We start from the raw sequence: 14,586 nt of genomic DNA, 5'->3' as shown, positions 1-14,586 counted from the left end.
GTAACCTCACCTCCATGTTAACTCTATCCACATTTTTTACCCAATCTAGATTTTAGTGACTGTTACCTGTTGGCCTGTAGGACACTGTCCTTCCTTTGTCAATGCATTCAGTTCCTGGATCATAGTCTTCCTTTCCAGCTGAACTCTTGTCCTTATACTAAGGTATTTAAGTATATATTGTGATTGGAGCTCAAATGGACTATAGTGATCATTTGGTTAAACTCCCTCAGTTCATAAAGAGAAAGCTAAGGCTCAGAGGTATGTTGTTCTGATTTTAATGGGCTAGATGGAGAAGATGTTTTGAAGTCCTTTTAAAAAAATTTAAAGTTTTGAGTTGCATATTCTATCCCTTGGCCCCTCTTCCCCTTACCCATTTCTTAGATGATTAAGCAATCATAGAGGTTATACATGTACAGTTATGTAAAATATTTTCCATATTAGTAATTTCATACCAGAAGACTCCAATAAAAGAAAAAAATGAAAGAAAATGAAAAAATAACATGCTTCAGTCTACATTCAGCTGGTATCAGTTCTTGCTCTGGAGGCGGATAGCATGCTTCATCAGTAGTCCTTTGGAATTGTCTTGAATCATTGCGTTGCTGAGAATAGCCAAGTCATTCACAGGTCTTCATCAAACGGTATTGCTGTTGCTGTGTACAGTGTTCTTCTGGTTCTGTTCACTTCACTCTGTATCAGTTCGTGTAAGTCTTTCCAGGTTTTTCTGAAATCATCCTGCTTGCCATTTCTTATAGCACAATAATATTCTATTACAATTATATGCCACAGCTTGTGTAGCCATTCCCTAATTGATGACATCCCTTTCTCAGCTTGAAGGGAACTTTTTCTTCTTGAATCTTCCTTTTGGAGAGATTTGAAACTTTGAAAACTTCTTTTGTAGCTACCTTAACCCTGTTTGCCTCAGTTTCTTCATCTCTCAAATGAGCTGAAGAAGTAAATGGCAAACCACTCCAGTATTTTTGTCAAGAAACTCCTAAATGGGGTCACGATGAATCTGGCATGACTGAAGAACAACAGCAATACATTATTCAATTTGAGCCTCACTGTAGGTCTCCCTGTTAGGTTACCGATGGTGTTAACTCATCATTTATTACTGATGAGGAAGTGGAATGGCTTGTGGTCATGCAACTGGCAAGTGTTAAAAGGCAGAATTTAAACCCAGACCTCTCCTTACTGTACATCTAGTATAGTAATGTGTGATGGTAGGATTTCAGTGGGAGAAAGACGCAAAGAAATAGTGCTTGCTTTGATGGGGTTGCCTGGTAGATTAATGTGAATATTATATTTTTTCATCCTTCTACTATACTCACGGTCTCTCAAAATTTCTACTAGGTTGTCAGCTCCTAGAAGGCAGTGTAATATGTCTGATTCTATCTATAACTATGGCATAGTGCCTTGCATGTAGTAGATGCTTAATAAATTAGAATAGTGGAATACCACTGTGTGTCCAGAAACGTTCTTTTGTGGAAATCCACAAACTTGAGGGGAGAATCATGATTTTCTTTTGGGTGGAGAATAAATAAATGAAAAAATGGAAAAGCATTTATTAAGCACTTACAGTAATAGTAACTAACATATAGTGGTTACTATATGTCAATCACTGTGCCAAGTGCTTTTACAAATATTATCTCATTTGATCCTAATAACAACACTGGGAGATAGATGCTATTATTATCCCCATTTTACAGATGAGGAAGCTGTGGCAAACAGATTTTAAGTGACTTCCTTGTCCAGGGTCACACAAGGTAGTAAGTGTCTGAGGCTGTATTTGAACTTGGGTCTTCTTGATTCCAAGCTCTACTGCCTCTTGTCTTTTTTACACAAATCATAATGTAGTGACAAAATCAATTCTTTTTTTGTTTTGTTTTGTTTTTTTGGTGTGAATGTTGTAAGCCTGAATGATTGTGAAGATAAGGAATGCTGCTGATTTTAGTGTAGAAGCTAAGTGATACTTAATTGGGGGAAGATGATGAAATTTTTTTTACATGTATTTTAGATGTTAGTATGCTAATCTTTTAAGCCACAAGCGATTCAGGACTGGAAGGAATGTTAGAAGGTACTCAGGAAAGAGAAAGCATGTATTGCATATGCATATGAATATAATATCGTTAAAGCATTTTTACTTTAATGGGGAAATTGAAATACAGACACATAAAATGATTTGCCAAACATCTTGAATAGGGAGCAGCAACCAAACTCCTTTGTATTTCTTAGTTTACTGCCCACCATTCCTGAAACATTGGACAATCTTACAATGTCAAGTTACATAGGTATTTTTTTCCCTAGCTTAAAAAAAATGAACTTTCTCCAAATTGTTAAAATGTGATAACAAATAATGTTCTTATTTTCTCTTTATTTTAGGCTTATACAAGCCAATTTGTATCTTTGGTGATGTTTGCCCTCATGATGTGTGATGATAGGATTTCAATGCAAGAAAGACGTAAAGAAATCGTGCTTGGTTTGAAGGGGTTGCCTGGTAGGTTAATGTGAAATATTGTATTTTTTTCATCCTTTGGTATTCTGTTTTCTGAGATATAAGTATGGGTGAAATGTGATTTGTTTCTGAGAAATTGTCTTATATACACTGGAGTATTAACTTCTAAAACAGTGCATAAAATTTTGCTGCACAGAGAAAGAAATCCCTCCTTCCCCTGACCAAGCTGTTAGTTAAATGAATAAGAACTGACATTTTTGTGACTATTTCTAATTCTTCATTGTGAATATACCTGTGCAGTTGTGTGTTAATCTTTTTTTTTCTTGGACTTTAATGCTTTTTTCTTTTTTTTTTTTTTAAACAGATTTGATAAAGGAAGTACTGAGCATGGATGATGAAATTCAGAAACTGGCTATAGAACTTTATCATCAAAAGTCAGTGTTGATTATGGGACGTGGATATCACTATGCTACCTGCTTGGAAGGAGCCCTAGTAAGTGGTCTGCTTATTTGTTCTGAAATCAATTTAACAATAAATACTTATCTGGAACTAGAGAATTTGAAAACTTGTCAGAATGTTTATATATCTTTTAGTTTCTTTCAAGCAAGTACATACCAAGTGTTTAATGCGGAAGTATATTTTGAACAAGAATACATTGTCATAAGATTGGGCTTTCGAAAAGAGCAAAATGTGAACTTGCACATGATGTATTTTGTTCTTTACAGTATACTAAGTGGAGGTAGGAGGCATGAAAATAATTCATTTTTATGGCATCTTATAGTTTACAAAGCACTTTGCTTTGAGTCAGGTTTAGGTAGTACAAGTAATAACTCCCATATACAGAAGAAGAAAGGGAAGCACAGCTAGCCAGTAAACATAAGAGAGATTTGAACTTTGTCTTTTAGTTGTACTTTCTGCTCTACGTCATTGTTTCCTCGTGGGCACAATTTAAAATCTAGTTGGGAAGATAAAAAATGAAGCGAGGAAATGAAAGTTGCAAACTTAGATAGCAATAAATACAAAGCAAAATAGGGTGTTTTTCAAACCCTTGGTTTAAAAGTTTTTAAAACTTTAAAACTTTCAATCATTGAGGATGTAGTCATTGAAATAATGAATAATTTTTATGAGTGCTGAATTGTAGCCTTACTGCTGATATAGACTTCATTTCTGTTAGTCTTAGGACACAATTATTCATCATCCATACAGTGTATTTTTTTCATAGCATCTGGAATAAAAATTCTATATTGGTTTAAATGTGTTGTACTTCTCTTCCCCCCACCCCAAGCTTACTTATATAATACCTGAGCTTATAATCAGTGTGATTTTTAAGGCTGCAAACACCTCTCCTCCCCATTTTTTCTTTTTTTGGTTGGGGCATTTGGGGTTAAGTGACTTGCCCAGGGTCACGCAGCTAGTTAAGTGTCAAGTGTTTGGTCTGAGGCCGGATTTGAACTCAGGTCCTCTTGACTTCAGGGCTGGTGCTCTATCCACTGGACCACCTAGCTATTTTTTCTTTTAAAAATATCTTTTTGGGGTATGGCATTTATTAGGAGTACCCTATATTTGATTTGAAATTACATATTGCTTGCGATTATGTAATTAATTTGTTCTGGACTTGAATTTTATTTTGAATACAGTTTCTTGATTATTTCTATCATGCCTGCAATCTAAGTTATCCAAGTTTAAAAATGAATAGGAATATTTTGAAGACCTTTATGGTATACATGCAGGCATTGGAAAAGGTGAAGTAGTAGATTAAAATTAGGTAGGATTTGTTGATGTAGGTGATATTTCTTTTGCTGTTTCTCATATAAGACGCTTCATCACTCAACTTATTTTCACTTCTTATCCCCCGTGCCTAGAACTCTCCCTCCTCACCTCCACGCCTGTCCTTCTTAGCTTCTTTCAAGCTTCAAGTAACGTCTCACCTTTTCCAGGAAGTCTTTCCTAGTCCCAGTTAATCTGACTGCCTTCCCACTGAAATTATCTCCAATGAATATATTTTGTTTCTACATAGTTGTTTGAATGTTATCTACTCCATTATACTGTGAGCTCCTTTAGAGCAGAGACTTGTCAATTGCTGTACTTTGTATTTCCAGCACTCAAGTCTCTTTGCCATCTTTCTGTTCATGAATCTCATGATCTTCTGACAACAGGAGTGCATACTTCAGCTGAGGCTATAGTTGGAACTTTTCTAAATTGGTATGACTTACCAGAGTTCAAGCCCTGTTGGTATATCGCCTTTGAAAATTTAGGGTCACCTCCACATTAGGATGATGCAGCTCTTAATAAGTGGATGCCATGAGATTTCTTTTTATTTAAAACTGGAGAGAAGAAACACTAAATGAGAGACTAATGCATCTGGTTCTTTTCCATTAGAAAATCAAAGAAATCACGTACATGCATTCAGAAGGTATCTTAGCTGGTGAATTAAAACATGGCCCATTGGCTTTGGTGGATAAATTGATGCCTGTCATCATGATCATCATGAGGGATAACACATATGCCAAGTGCCAGAACGCTCTGCAGCAGGTTGTTGCTCGACAGGTAAGTCCCATGCTATTGTACTGCCTTGGTTTTTTTCATTCACTTTGGAGATAAAAGGTTTTAGTAATAAAACCTTGTTAGAATTTACTGGCTTATGATTGTTGTTTGTGTGTGGACTTTCACCAATGTTGATTGCCCCATATCCATGCCTTAATAGATAGTTTGAATGCTGAAGTAAGAAAAATTCATTATTTTGTGTCATTCTTCTTATGAATAACTTCTCTAAATTTAGTTACCTTGGTTTTCTCTTGCTGGGCTTTATTCAAGACCTTTCTAGTGTAGGCTTGCTGACAAAATTTAAAAAAAAACAGTTATCTTTTCACTCTGATAAAGCTTCGGAGGAGGACTTTAGTAAAAGAATTTAATACCCTTAAATTAATTTTTCAGTTCTTTATTATGGAAGAAAGCTGCTACCTTAGATTTTAATATTATCAGGGGAGTGTAGGTTATTTAATCTATTTGACTTCTCTTTTCCTAAAGAAATAAATACAATTTTCTTTATAATTTGGATCAGTTGCTCTTCTGTGAAAGTACTCAGAGATACCACATTGGTCTAAATATAGGCTGTGCTTTCCGCCCAAATCTGGTTTATATAAAAACTCATTGCAATGTGTAATTGCACTGTCCTAGAAGCTACTCCCTTCTTCCTCTTTACTCCCTTTTAAAGAGTTTATATTTTGTAGCGAAGCTTGCATTCTTGAGGTCCTTGTTAGAATTGGCTTTGTGGGGATGTCACAAATGGAAAGGGAGGCAGAGGTGTTGGTTCTTATGGAGAATTTCCTTGCTTTTCATTGAGTGTGTGGGTGTTCTGTCAGTGAAATGAGATAAAAGGGATGAGGAAGGCAAGAGGAAACCTGAAAGTGTCGGTCTTTGTTAGCCTTCTTGGCTAGCTTGGCCATGAATCGTCTATTGAAGTTCTGTAGGCCAAGTGCTCCCTGGCTACAAAACCGCATGTGGGGGGCTTTCCTTTCAGAGAATACTTGGCACTCTTAGTTTAGCGTCATCAGAGAGCCTGAATCCTCTCCTAAAATGGCAAAGGCAGATGGGTTTGGAGAAACAATAAGGGAATTGGTGAGGGGGTAGGGAAGTTTTCATTTGTTATTAGTTCTAAGGTGCCTGTAAATTCTTTGTTGGGAGATGGTGGGGGAGGATAATGTAGTACAAGAAGAGATGGGTGAGAGTCAGAGGGTGAGGCATTGCCATCTGAGGGAAGGCAGAACTGGTAAAACAGTCCTTTCTTGAATACGCCTGGGATGGAGATGTCAAGAGGCAGTTTTTCCCAGATATGACAGTTTTTTAATACTTAATTTTGTATGATTTATTTTTCTTTCTATGTCTTTCACATATGTATGTGTGTATATATATGAAGATATATGTATGCATATATTTATTTTTACAGAAATTTTATTTTTGGGTTTATCATATTTTGAACAACCGTTATTTAACCAATAGGATAAAAATGCATTTATGGCTACTGCTAATCACTAGATGGGCAGCTAGATGGCTCAGTGGGTAGAATGCTGGGCCTGTAGTCAGGAAGACCTGAGTTCAAATTTGGCCTCAAAACACTTAATAGTTGTGTGATCCTGGGCAAGTGACTGAATCTCTGTTTGCCTTAATGTACTGGAGAGGGAAATGACAGTGCACTCCAATATCTTTGCCAGGAAGACCCCATGAACAGTATGGTCCTCATGGTCATGAAGAGTTGGACACAACTGAACGACTAGATGACAACAACAAAATTACCAGTTAGATGAATTTCATATTAAATGAGAATAGGGATGGAAGGGAGAAGTCCTGTTTTCTAAATCTTTTTTTCCCCAGTGTCTTTGTTATATCTTTTTGGTTAAATTTCTTTCTTTTTTTCTTTTTAAAGGGACGACCTGTAATTATCTGTGACAAAGAAGATACTGAGACTATCAAGAACACTAAGAGGACAATCAAGGTGCCCCATTCAGTGGACTGCCTTCAGGGCATTCTCAGTGTCATCCCTTTGCAACTACTGGCTTTCCATCTTGCTGTTCTGAGAGGATATGATGTAAGTGGCCGGCTACTACAAAATGTTTGTATTGTTTGTTTCTTTACTTGCTTGCTTTTTAAATTTTAGACGGGACCTCTGTTTTCATACACTTATCGCCTTAGAGAGTTGTTCAGGATACCGAGGTCAGTGTCTTGCCTAAGGCCACACACAGCCAGTTTGTTTCAGAGGTGGAACTTGAACCAGATCTTCCTAATAAATTTTTATAAGTTTTTCATATAACACTAACATTTAGCAAAGGCATTTATGGATTTTTATTCTACTCTTTTCCCCATCATCAAGAGGCTGTAACTAATGATGTATTCTTTATCAACTCATGAAACAAGAAAAAAATACAAACTAGATTTCAGTCCTGTGCTGTCTTTTGCTTCTTCTACAGTAATGGTGTCAGAGTGGCAGAAAAGAGGGTAGAGATTTCACAGAATCACACAATGTTTAAGCCCTTTGTAAACTTTAGCTTGCCTCTTGGAACTTACTCTAGATGTGAGATCCTCTCCAGTGACCTTGCAGTGGACACAGCACTGGAGAAACTGAATCACCATCAATCTCCACATTCTTACTACATCTTGAATATTTTCTTCAAGAAAAATTTTGTAGGTACTGGGTGTAGCAAACACAGAGTATCATCACAAGAAATGAAATTGTTTATATTTGACCAGATAGAAAAAAGCGTGTAATCATGATGATAATTAACCAGGGTTAAAGTCATCGCTGAATCAGCTCCCTATGATCACAAACACTAGGTGAGGCTTTATAAAACAGGGAGATGTTTGCTTGGCAAAGGTGTTGGCCACTGTGATAAAGGAGCATCTAATCTGAGTTGAAGACAGATTCCTTGTGGATGATGAGCATCAAACTTCAGAACCTTGTAGTGCTTCCTCAGAGACTCTGTCCTGACCATCCACAGGTCAAAGATCAAGTCGATGAAGCATGTCTGTTCCCCAGATTATAACTCTAGTTGGATAGATAACCTATGAAATTTGTCTATCACTGTGTGTATCGGGGATGGATAGCACAAATGGACAAGTTGTCCAGAATTCAGCTGGGGAAGAACAGGCTGATTGCCTTCAGGAAATTGCAGAGTTCCCTTAATGGCTCAAAGTTTCTCCCAGAAACAAAGGCAGCCTGCCTGTCTCTTGAATAGCAGTGCTCTGCTGGTACTGTTGTATACCTGTGAAACATGGAACGTAGCAGCCTGTGATGAACTGAAAGTGAATATCATAGAGGACAATGGAGAGGTATCTAGTGGATGTGAGCACGTTGCAACATAAAATCAGTGAGGAACTTTGAAAAGGAGTAGGGGCAAAGCTGTAATCAAGGAAATTTATATACAAAAAGAAGGGCTAGTATTGTGGCCAGAGTGAGAGTTGACAGATGGTTAGCATGTTTTGTTTAATACTGGTATTCTCAAGATATTGAAAGAAAGTAAGGGATTAGTGAGCATAGGTGGATTATAATCTCTGTCACTGAAGGGAACATGCAGGTTGATAAGATCACACATCCATTTCAGTATCTTGAGTTTCCTCAAAAAAAGTTTTGGTAGAAAAACATGAAATGACATATTTGATCACTTTCTGACATGAAGTTTATAAGTTGATCAGCTATTATTTCTTAGGTATTTCCTCGTATGTTCATAATGGTTGGTGTTATCATAGTTTATTTTACAGATACAAGGAAATGGTCTCCTTTTGTCAGAAGAAAATAGATATGATGTTGCTAATGACCTAGCAAAATACTTTACAAATTACTTTTCCCCCCACATTAATTACATTGTTTAAATTTGTCTTGCCTTGACTAGACTTGTGGGATTTAGGATAAATTTACCTTTTTTTGATTGTCTGTAGGAGTTTGTATAATTTCTAATGAATAGATATAATTTTTATTTAATGTAAGGGAAAGCTTGTTTATAGGAATAGAGCAGTTTTTAGGGCCTTCGCTGAAAAGATTTTTGAAGGGATTGTTAATAGCATTGAAAAAAGCCAGAGTATAATTTCTGTTTTAGAAAATAACCTTCAATTTGTTGTTTTATCTTTACCCTCTTCTCATTATAGGTTGATTTCCCAAGAAATCTGGCCAAATCTGTTACTGTGGAATAAAGTACATCTGAAATAATGGAGGAGATAACAGTGAAAGAAGCTTTTTTGTATCAAATAACTTGATTTTAAAAATCATCCCCTTTTAGCCTTATTTCATTAAATCCAGATTTATCAACTATTATTATTTTTCCACTTAATTAATGGGTGGCTTTTTTGTTTGGCTTTGTTTTCGGTAAAAATGATTTCTTATTTTTCCAACACGTATTTTTATTGTTATTGTTGTTTTGAATAATGAAATCTCTGTCAGGAAGAGGTCTTAAACTATCATTTTTCTTTAAAAGATTGTTAAGGCTTAAGTTTTGGGCCTATGAAGAGGGTTTTATTTTATTAAATAATAAGTTTTTCCTGTGCCATGTTTTATTCATTTCAGACCAATGATACAGTGCATTTTATTGAATTACCCAAAGCCAGTGTTGATACGTGCCAATACCTGGAAACTACATTCAAACTTTACTAAAGGAGATATAACGATGTGTGGCTTTGATTTATTTTGAAACTGGTTTTGTTTTTAATTTGTAAAACTTGTAAGCTGAAAATTTTGTTGACTAAATTGTTTTAGTATTTAACACTTTAACTTCCCAAAGATGTTGCTTATTGTAATCTACAGGTAGTAAGAATTTAGGAGAAGTTATATATTAAGACATCAGGTTTTTCTAATCCAAACAGAACAATTTGAATAATGTCAAATAACTTGTAAGCTTTTCATAGTGCAGCTCTAAAATCTCAGCTGCTTTTGGTTAGCCTACAGAAAATCCAGAATATAGTGGTATTTTTCATTGAAATTCAGTACAAACTTATTAAGGATGCTTTTCCTTTACCTATATGACTAAATACAGCTGTTTTAAATTTTTGTGGTACTGATGTCCTGTATTCATGGCAACTGAATTACTTATTTAACTAGTTCTTGAAAACAGACTAGGAATGCTATCAAATGTTTGCAGATCTTATCAGTACTGGTGTGCCTAATGTGGAGCCTCTAAACCATGAAAGCATGAAACTGTCACCAATAATAACCTCTTCTGCAAGCCCTTTGAAGAGTCTCATGCAATGACATATCTACATTTAAGTGCTTAGTTGTATCAAACTCCTCTAGTTCCTTGGTGCCAGTTTGGCAGCTTATGGGTGAAGAGAATTTAGAGGGACTGCAGTTCCTTTAGTTACGATCTGACTTCATCTGGAATTGCACTGAGAAGGCTTGACTGAACAAAACTGTACATGTTTATATTTACATATGCCAAGGGTTTGTTTACATTGCATCATATTCAATATTTCTTGGACTTTACCCTTTGTGTTTTCTATATCCATTTCCTGGGAGATAAATTTGTAATGAAGGAAACATAAATAATTTTGCACTGTCTTCAACTGGTCTAATCCCAGAAATCGAAACTGCTAAGAAGTTAATTTCAATTTCAACAAACATTTTTTGCAGCTATTTTGCACAAGAAATACCTTGTATTAGATGTTGGAGCACACAGATAAAAATGAAAGCCCTTGTTCGAGGGAACTTAAAATCTAGTGGGGTGGGTAGAAGACATATACCGTAAATTAAAGTTGAATAGAGATAAAGACTGCAGTAGTGATTTCATTGGTTTCAGAAACCCCTCTAAGAGGATGCTCATTCTGCCTGCCTATGTAGGTCAGCACTTTCCTCTGCACCATAGAGGCTTTGCTTTCTAAGATTCTACAAATTGGAATCTAATTTGAGAAATTCAAGGTAGAAGCAAAAGCTTGGAGTTGGGAATATCATTGCATACAAAGCTATTTATTGAGGGAATCTATATGGAGGGTAGTGAGGTGAAAGAGGGCAGGATGCAGTCAGGAATAGGAGGAAGTTTAATTTGACTGAAACGTACAGTGTACCAAGGGGAATTATATGGAATAAAGTTTGGCCATGGGTAAGTTGGAGCTAGATTGTGGAGGGCTAGGCTAAGGAGTTTATAGTTTATTTTGTAGGCAGTGGGTGAGGAGACTAGGAAGACTTTTGGGCAGGAAGAAATGTGATCAGACTTGTACGTTAGGAAGATGACTTTGGCAGCTATGTCTAAGAATAAATTTGAAAGAGGACCTGACACTGGAGCCAGCAAAATCTGTGTGGGAGAAAATGAAAGCCTGAACTAAGGCAATAAGAAGTAAAGGAGAAGAAGGAATGCATGATAGGAGAGGTGTATAGTATACATTTTTACGCCTAATGTTAGTTAATGTATGAATTGAACATAGTAGGTATCACATTTGTAGAAATCAATGACTTCATGGTTTGAAAGTAAGTTCCTTAACAACAAGAACTATCTTATTTCTGCATTTGTGTCCCCAACCTTAGTACAATGCCTAGAACATAGGAAGTGCTTAAGAAATGCTTGTGGATTGTTGTAGGAGTACATTTTTGATTACGATTGGGGGAGAGGGGGAAGGAGAATATCTTATGTTGTTTGGTTAATTCCTTTTCTCTCAGTGTTTTGTCATATTTAACTTGTTAAAGTGAGACAGGAAAATTAAGGAAATTCACTTTCTTCCTCTGGAATACTTGTTGCTCTTTTATTAATATTTATAGTGGAAAAAATTGAAATTTAGGAATTTCAGTTTTTACAAAGTTGAAATTGTGTGTTGTCTTTTGTGTTCCCAGAGATTGGCCTAAAAATTGAGATTATTAGGAGTTCTGGTGTCTTCAATAAGAGCAAGAAATTCAGCCTATGTTTATTGACACTGGCATTTTGGGAAAGAGTTGACATGAATAGAAATAACTAGGTAGTTCTATTATAGATTGAGATTTGGAGAAACCTTTATTAAGTAGTGTTCAGGCTCCATCCCAGTCAATAAACATATTTAATTGCATTAAAAGCTTTACATGAAATTTGTTTTTATTAGATCTTTTGGTGGTTTGATATTTTGAATAAATGATATTATGTGTAAGCTTTCAATGTTCCTTCTATTCTTAACTTTACTAAGGATTCTTGATAGGTTATAAGTATAAGATAGTCATCAATTTATAGAAATGAGACACACACTTCAAAATAGGGTCAGTTATAAGTTAGATGACAAAAAAAGATAGTGAAAAATACTTTGTTCTTGAAACTACTATAAAGCCAGAGAAATGATTTCTCCCTACTCACTGTAGTTTTATTTACTGAGAAATTAATTGGTTTATTTGGTGAACACTAAGGTATATGTTAATAAGAATACATATTTATATATTACTTTAACATTTACAAAGTGAATCTCATGAGTACATAGTAGAAGTATTATGTCCATTTTATTGGTGTTAAGGTAATTAGTGTGAATAAATCACCATGTTTTACAGACTTCATATAGTTGGTGCAAGGCACAGTGTAAGTTGATAAGGATACTTTCTCGTTTAATATGAGTTCCATCTGTACACGTTGTTGTCTTTTAAGCATATTTGAGTAATAGTCAAGTAGTTGCTATTTTTTTGGATAAGCAAGAGAAGAGATGTGCTAGAATAGAGTTGTATTGTGAAAAGGATTTATTCTAGGGTAAAGTCAAGACAGCAGAGTGAAAGGTCACACGTAACTGCTAAATTTTCCCCAAAACATTGCCTCCAAAATGACCACAGAAAGTACTGAGCAGAATTGTGAGTGGGAAAGCCAGTATTGTCACAGTGAGTCCATTCCAGTCCAGGGCAGCTTAGGAGGACATTAAGAGAGTTCTATGGACAATGGGGTAGGAGCTGGCCAGAAGTGGAACATGGAAGTGGCCATGAGCTATGAGGTATCAGTAGCACCCAGGGATCAAAAAGGATGACACTGACGGCACTCCTGGTCAGAAAAAAGTTCCAGGGCACCCTTGTACTAGCACTGGGCACAAAATCAGGGGCTCTTTGGCAGCTCTGTTGCTCATTGCTCCATTCTGGGTTGCAGTTACAGGGCAGAGAATGAGGGAGCCAGGGACTTTACCTGTGTAAGGACCAGAGCACAGTTAAGGAGGGCAGTGACCTTACCACTCTGGATCACACTACGCTGGAAGCACCAGAAACCTGTAGGCTCCCAAATTGAGTTGTAAAAGCAAAATCTCAGCCCAGTCATTTCCTCCAGAGGTGAGCAGAACCCAATTCCAACAAAAAGCTCAAAGTCAAGAAAGAGACTGGAAAAATGAGCCAACAATAAAAACCTGACCATAAAAAGTTAAGGTGTCCAGGAAGCTCAAGACACAAACTCAGAAGAAAACATTTTGAAAATATCTGCAATCAAAGCCTCAAAGAAAATGTAGATTGGACATGAGCCCAACAAGAATTCCCAAAAGACCTAAAGAAAACAGTCAAAAAGCAACCAAAAAAAAAAAAAAAAGTAAAAGTACTTATTCATTTAAAATATAGTTATAGCTTTTGGGAGTAGGGTGGAATTTATAGTGAAATGAATATTCACACCAAATAAGTAGGCATTTTAAAAATTGGATTAGTCAAAGGCTATGAATTTGTGCATGTTGTAAGATACTCAGAACAACAGCTATCTACTACCATTCATGAATTTAAAGTAATTTCACATGAAAGTCCTACTAAAAAAGAACCATTTAATTTTGATATGAAAGTGGGATCATTTTGGTAGTACAGCTATTATAAGTGCTATTTTAAAAAAAGACAATCTTGTCTCATAGTAGAAAATCCTATATTTACATTCATATTTACTCAGGTTTTTACTTGGTTCTAGAAATTAGAACTCTGCTGGTAACCATTTTAACTATGATACAAGTTACATAATTTTATGGTAGTGATTCAAGTGAATTTGTGACAGTTGAAGTAAAGGAAAAGAGGTAGACAACTCAATGGGTTTCCACAAATTTAGGAGTTAATCTATTTCCCTGTGTACAAGTTTTATAAATATCACTAGACTAGTTTATTTTGTTTTAGAGAGTCTCATTGATCGATTATGGAGTAAGCACATTTAAATACTTATCAACTTTTCCTATAACATTTAAAGATCATTTTAACTTTGTAGTACCATTCGTTATTTCCTCTTTAGCTTTCTAAATTTAACTCAGGTCTTCAATCCACCAGGGAAGTGGTTTGGGGAGAAAAAATGTTGAGAGCAGGAAGGTAGAATAACCTAGGTAATCACTTAGGCGATTATAAGAGTTATATAAATTTAAATCTCCAAGAGTTTAAAAATTAAAATAGTGACCCTATCAGTGATATTGCATTAACTTGTGTGAATGTGAGCTTGATGTCAAAAAAGTCATGTGTTAAAGACATGGAATATTTGAATCATCTAGCATCTTGCCATGCCAGTTGTATCAGTCATAGAAAAGGTGGTATTAGATTTCCTCACCTTGCAATGGCTAGACATAAGAGTTGCCTAAACAAAACCTTCCTTTGGCTATTGTGTACTTCATGGATATTTTAGTATCTGTCTTGTCTTGGTGTATTTATTATTGACCTCGGTTCCTGTTCTTTGACATGAATGTTTCACTTTTAGACCCAATTGCTTATGCCTTCTTCATGTTAA

At 35.8% G+C, this 14,586-nt stretch overlaps 1 protein-coding gene across 2 annotated transcripts in view; it reads left to right on the top strand.

Annotated features, from left to right (window-relative positions):
- Nucleotides 1-9,606, top strand: part of GFPT1 (glutamine--fructose-6-phosphate transaminase 1) — a 58,881-nt gene extending 49,275 nt beyond the window's left edge. For both annotated transcript variants that reach the window (XM_027865227.1, XM_027865226.1), the window contains 5 exons: nucleotides 2,380-2,494; nucleotides 2,817-2,944; nucleotides 4,832-4,999; nucleotides 6,876-7,037; nucleotides 9,089-9,606. In XM_027865227.1, the coding sequence (XP_027721028.1) occupies nucleotides 2,380-2,494; nucleotides 2,817-2,944; nucleotides 4,832-4,999; nucleotides 6,876-7,037; nucleotides 9,089-9,133 (618 nt within the window). In that variant the 3' untranslated portion in view covers nucleotides 9,134-9,606. The remainder of the gene's footprint in view (nucleotides 1-2,379; nucleotides 2,495-2,816; nucleotides 2,945-4,831; nucleotides 5,000-6,875; nucleotides 7,038-9,088) is intronic.
- The last annotated feature ends 4,980 nt before the right edge of the window (nucleotides 9,607-14,586 follow it).

This window comes from Vombatus ursinus, unplaced genomic scaffold, assembly GCF_900497805.2.
Source record: "Vombatus ursinus unplaced genomic scaffold, bare-nosed wombat genome assembly UNPS02014778.1, whole genome shotgun sequence".
Lineage (NCBI taxonomy): Eukaryota > Metazoa > Chordata > Mammalia > Diprotodontia > Vombatidae > Vombatus > Vombatus ursinus.
Note: the sequence above shows the minus strand (reverse complement) of the source record. Positions and strands in the feature narration are given on the sequence as shown.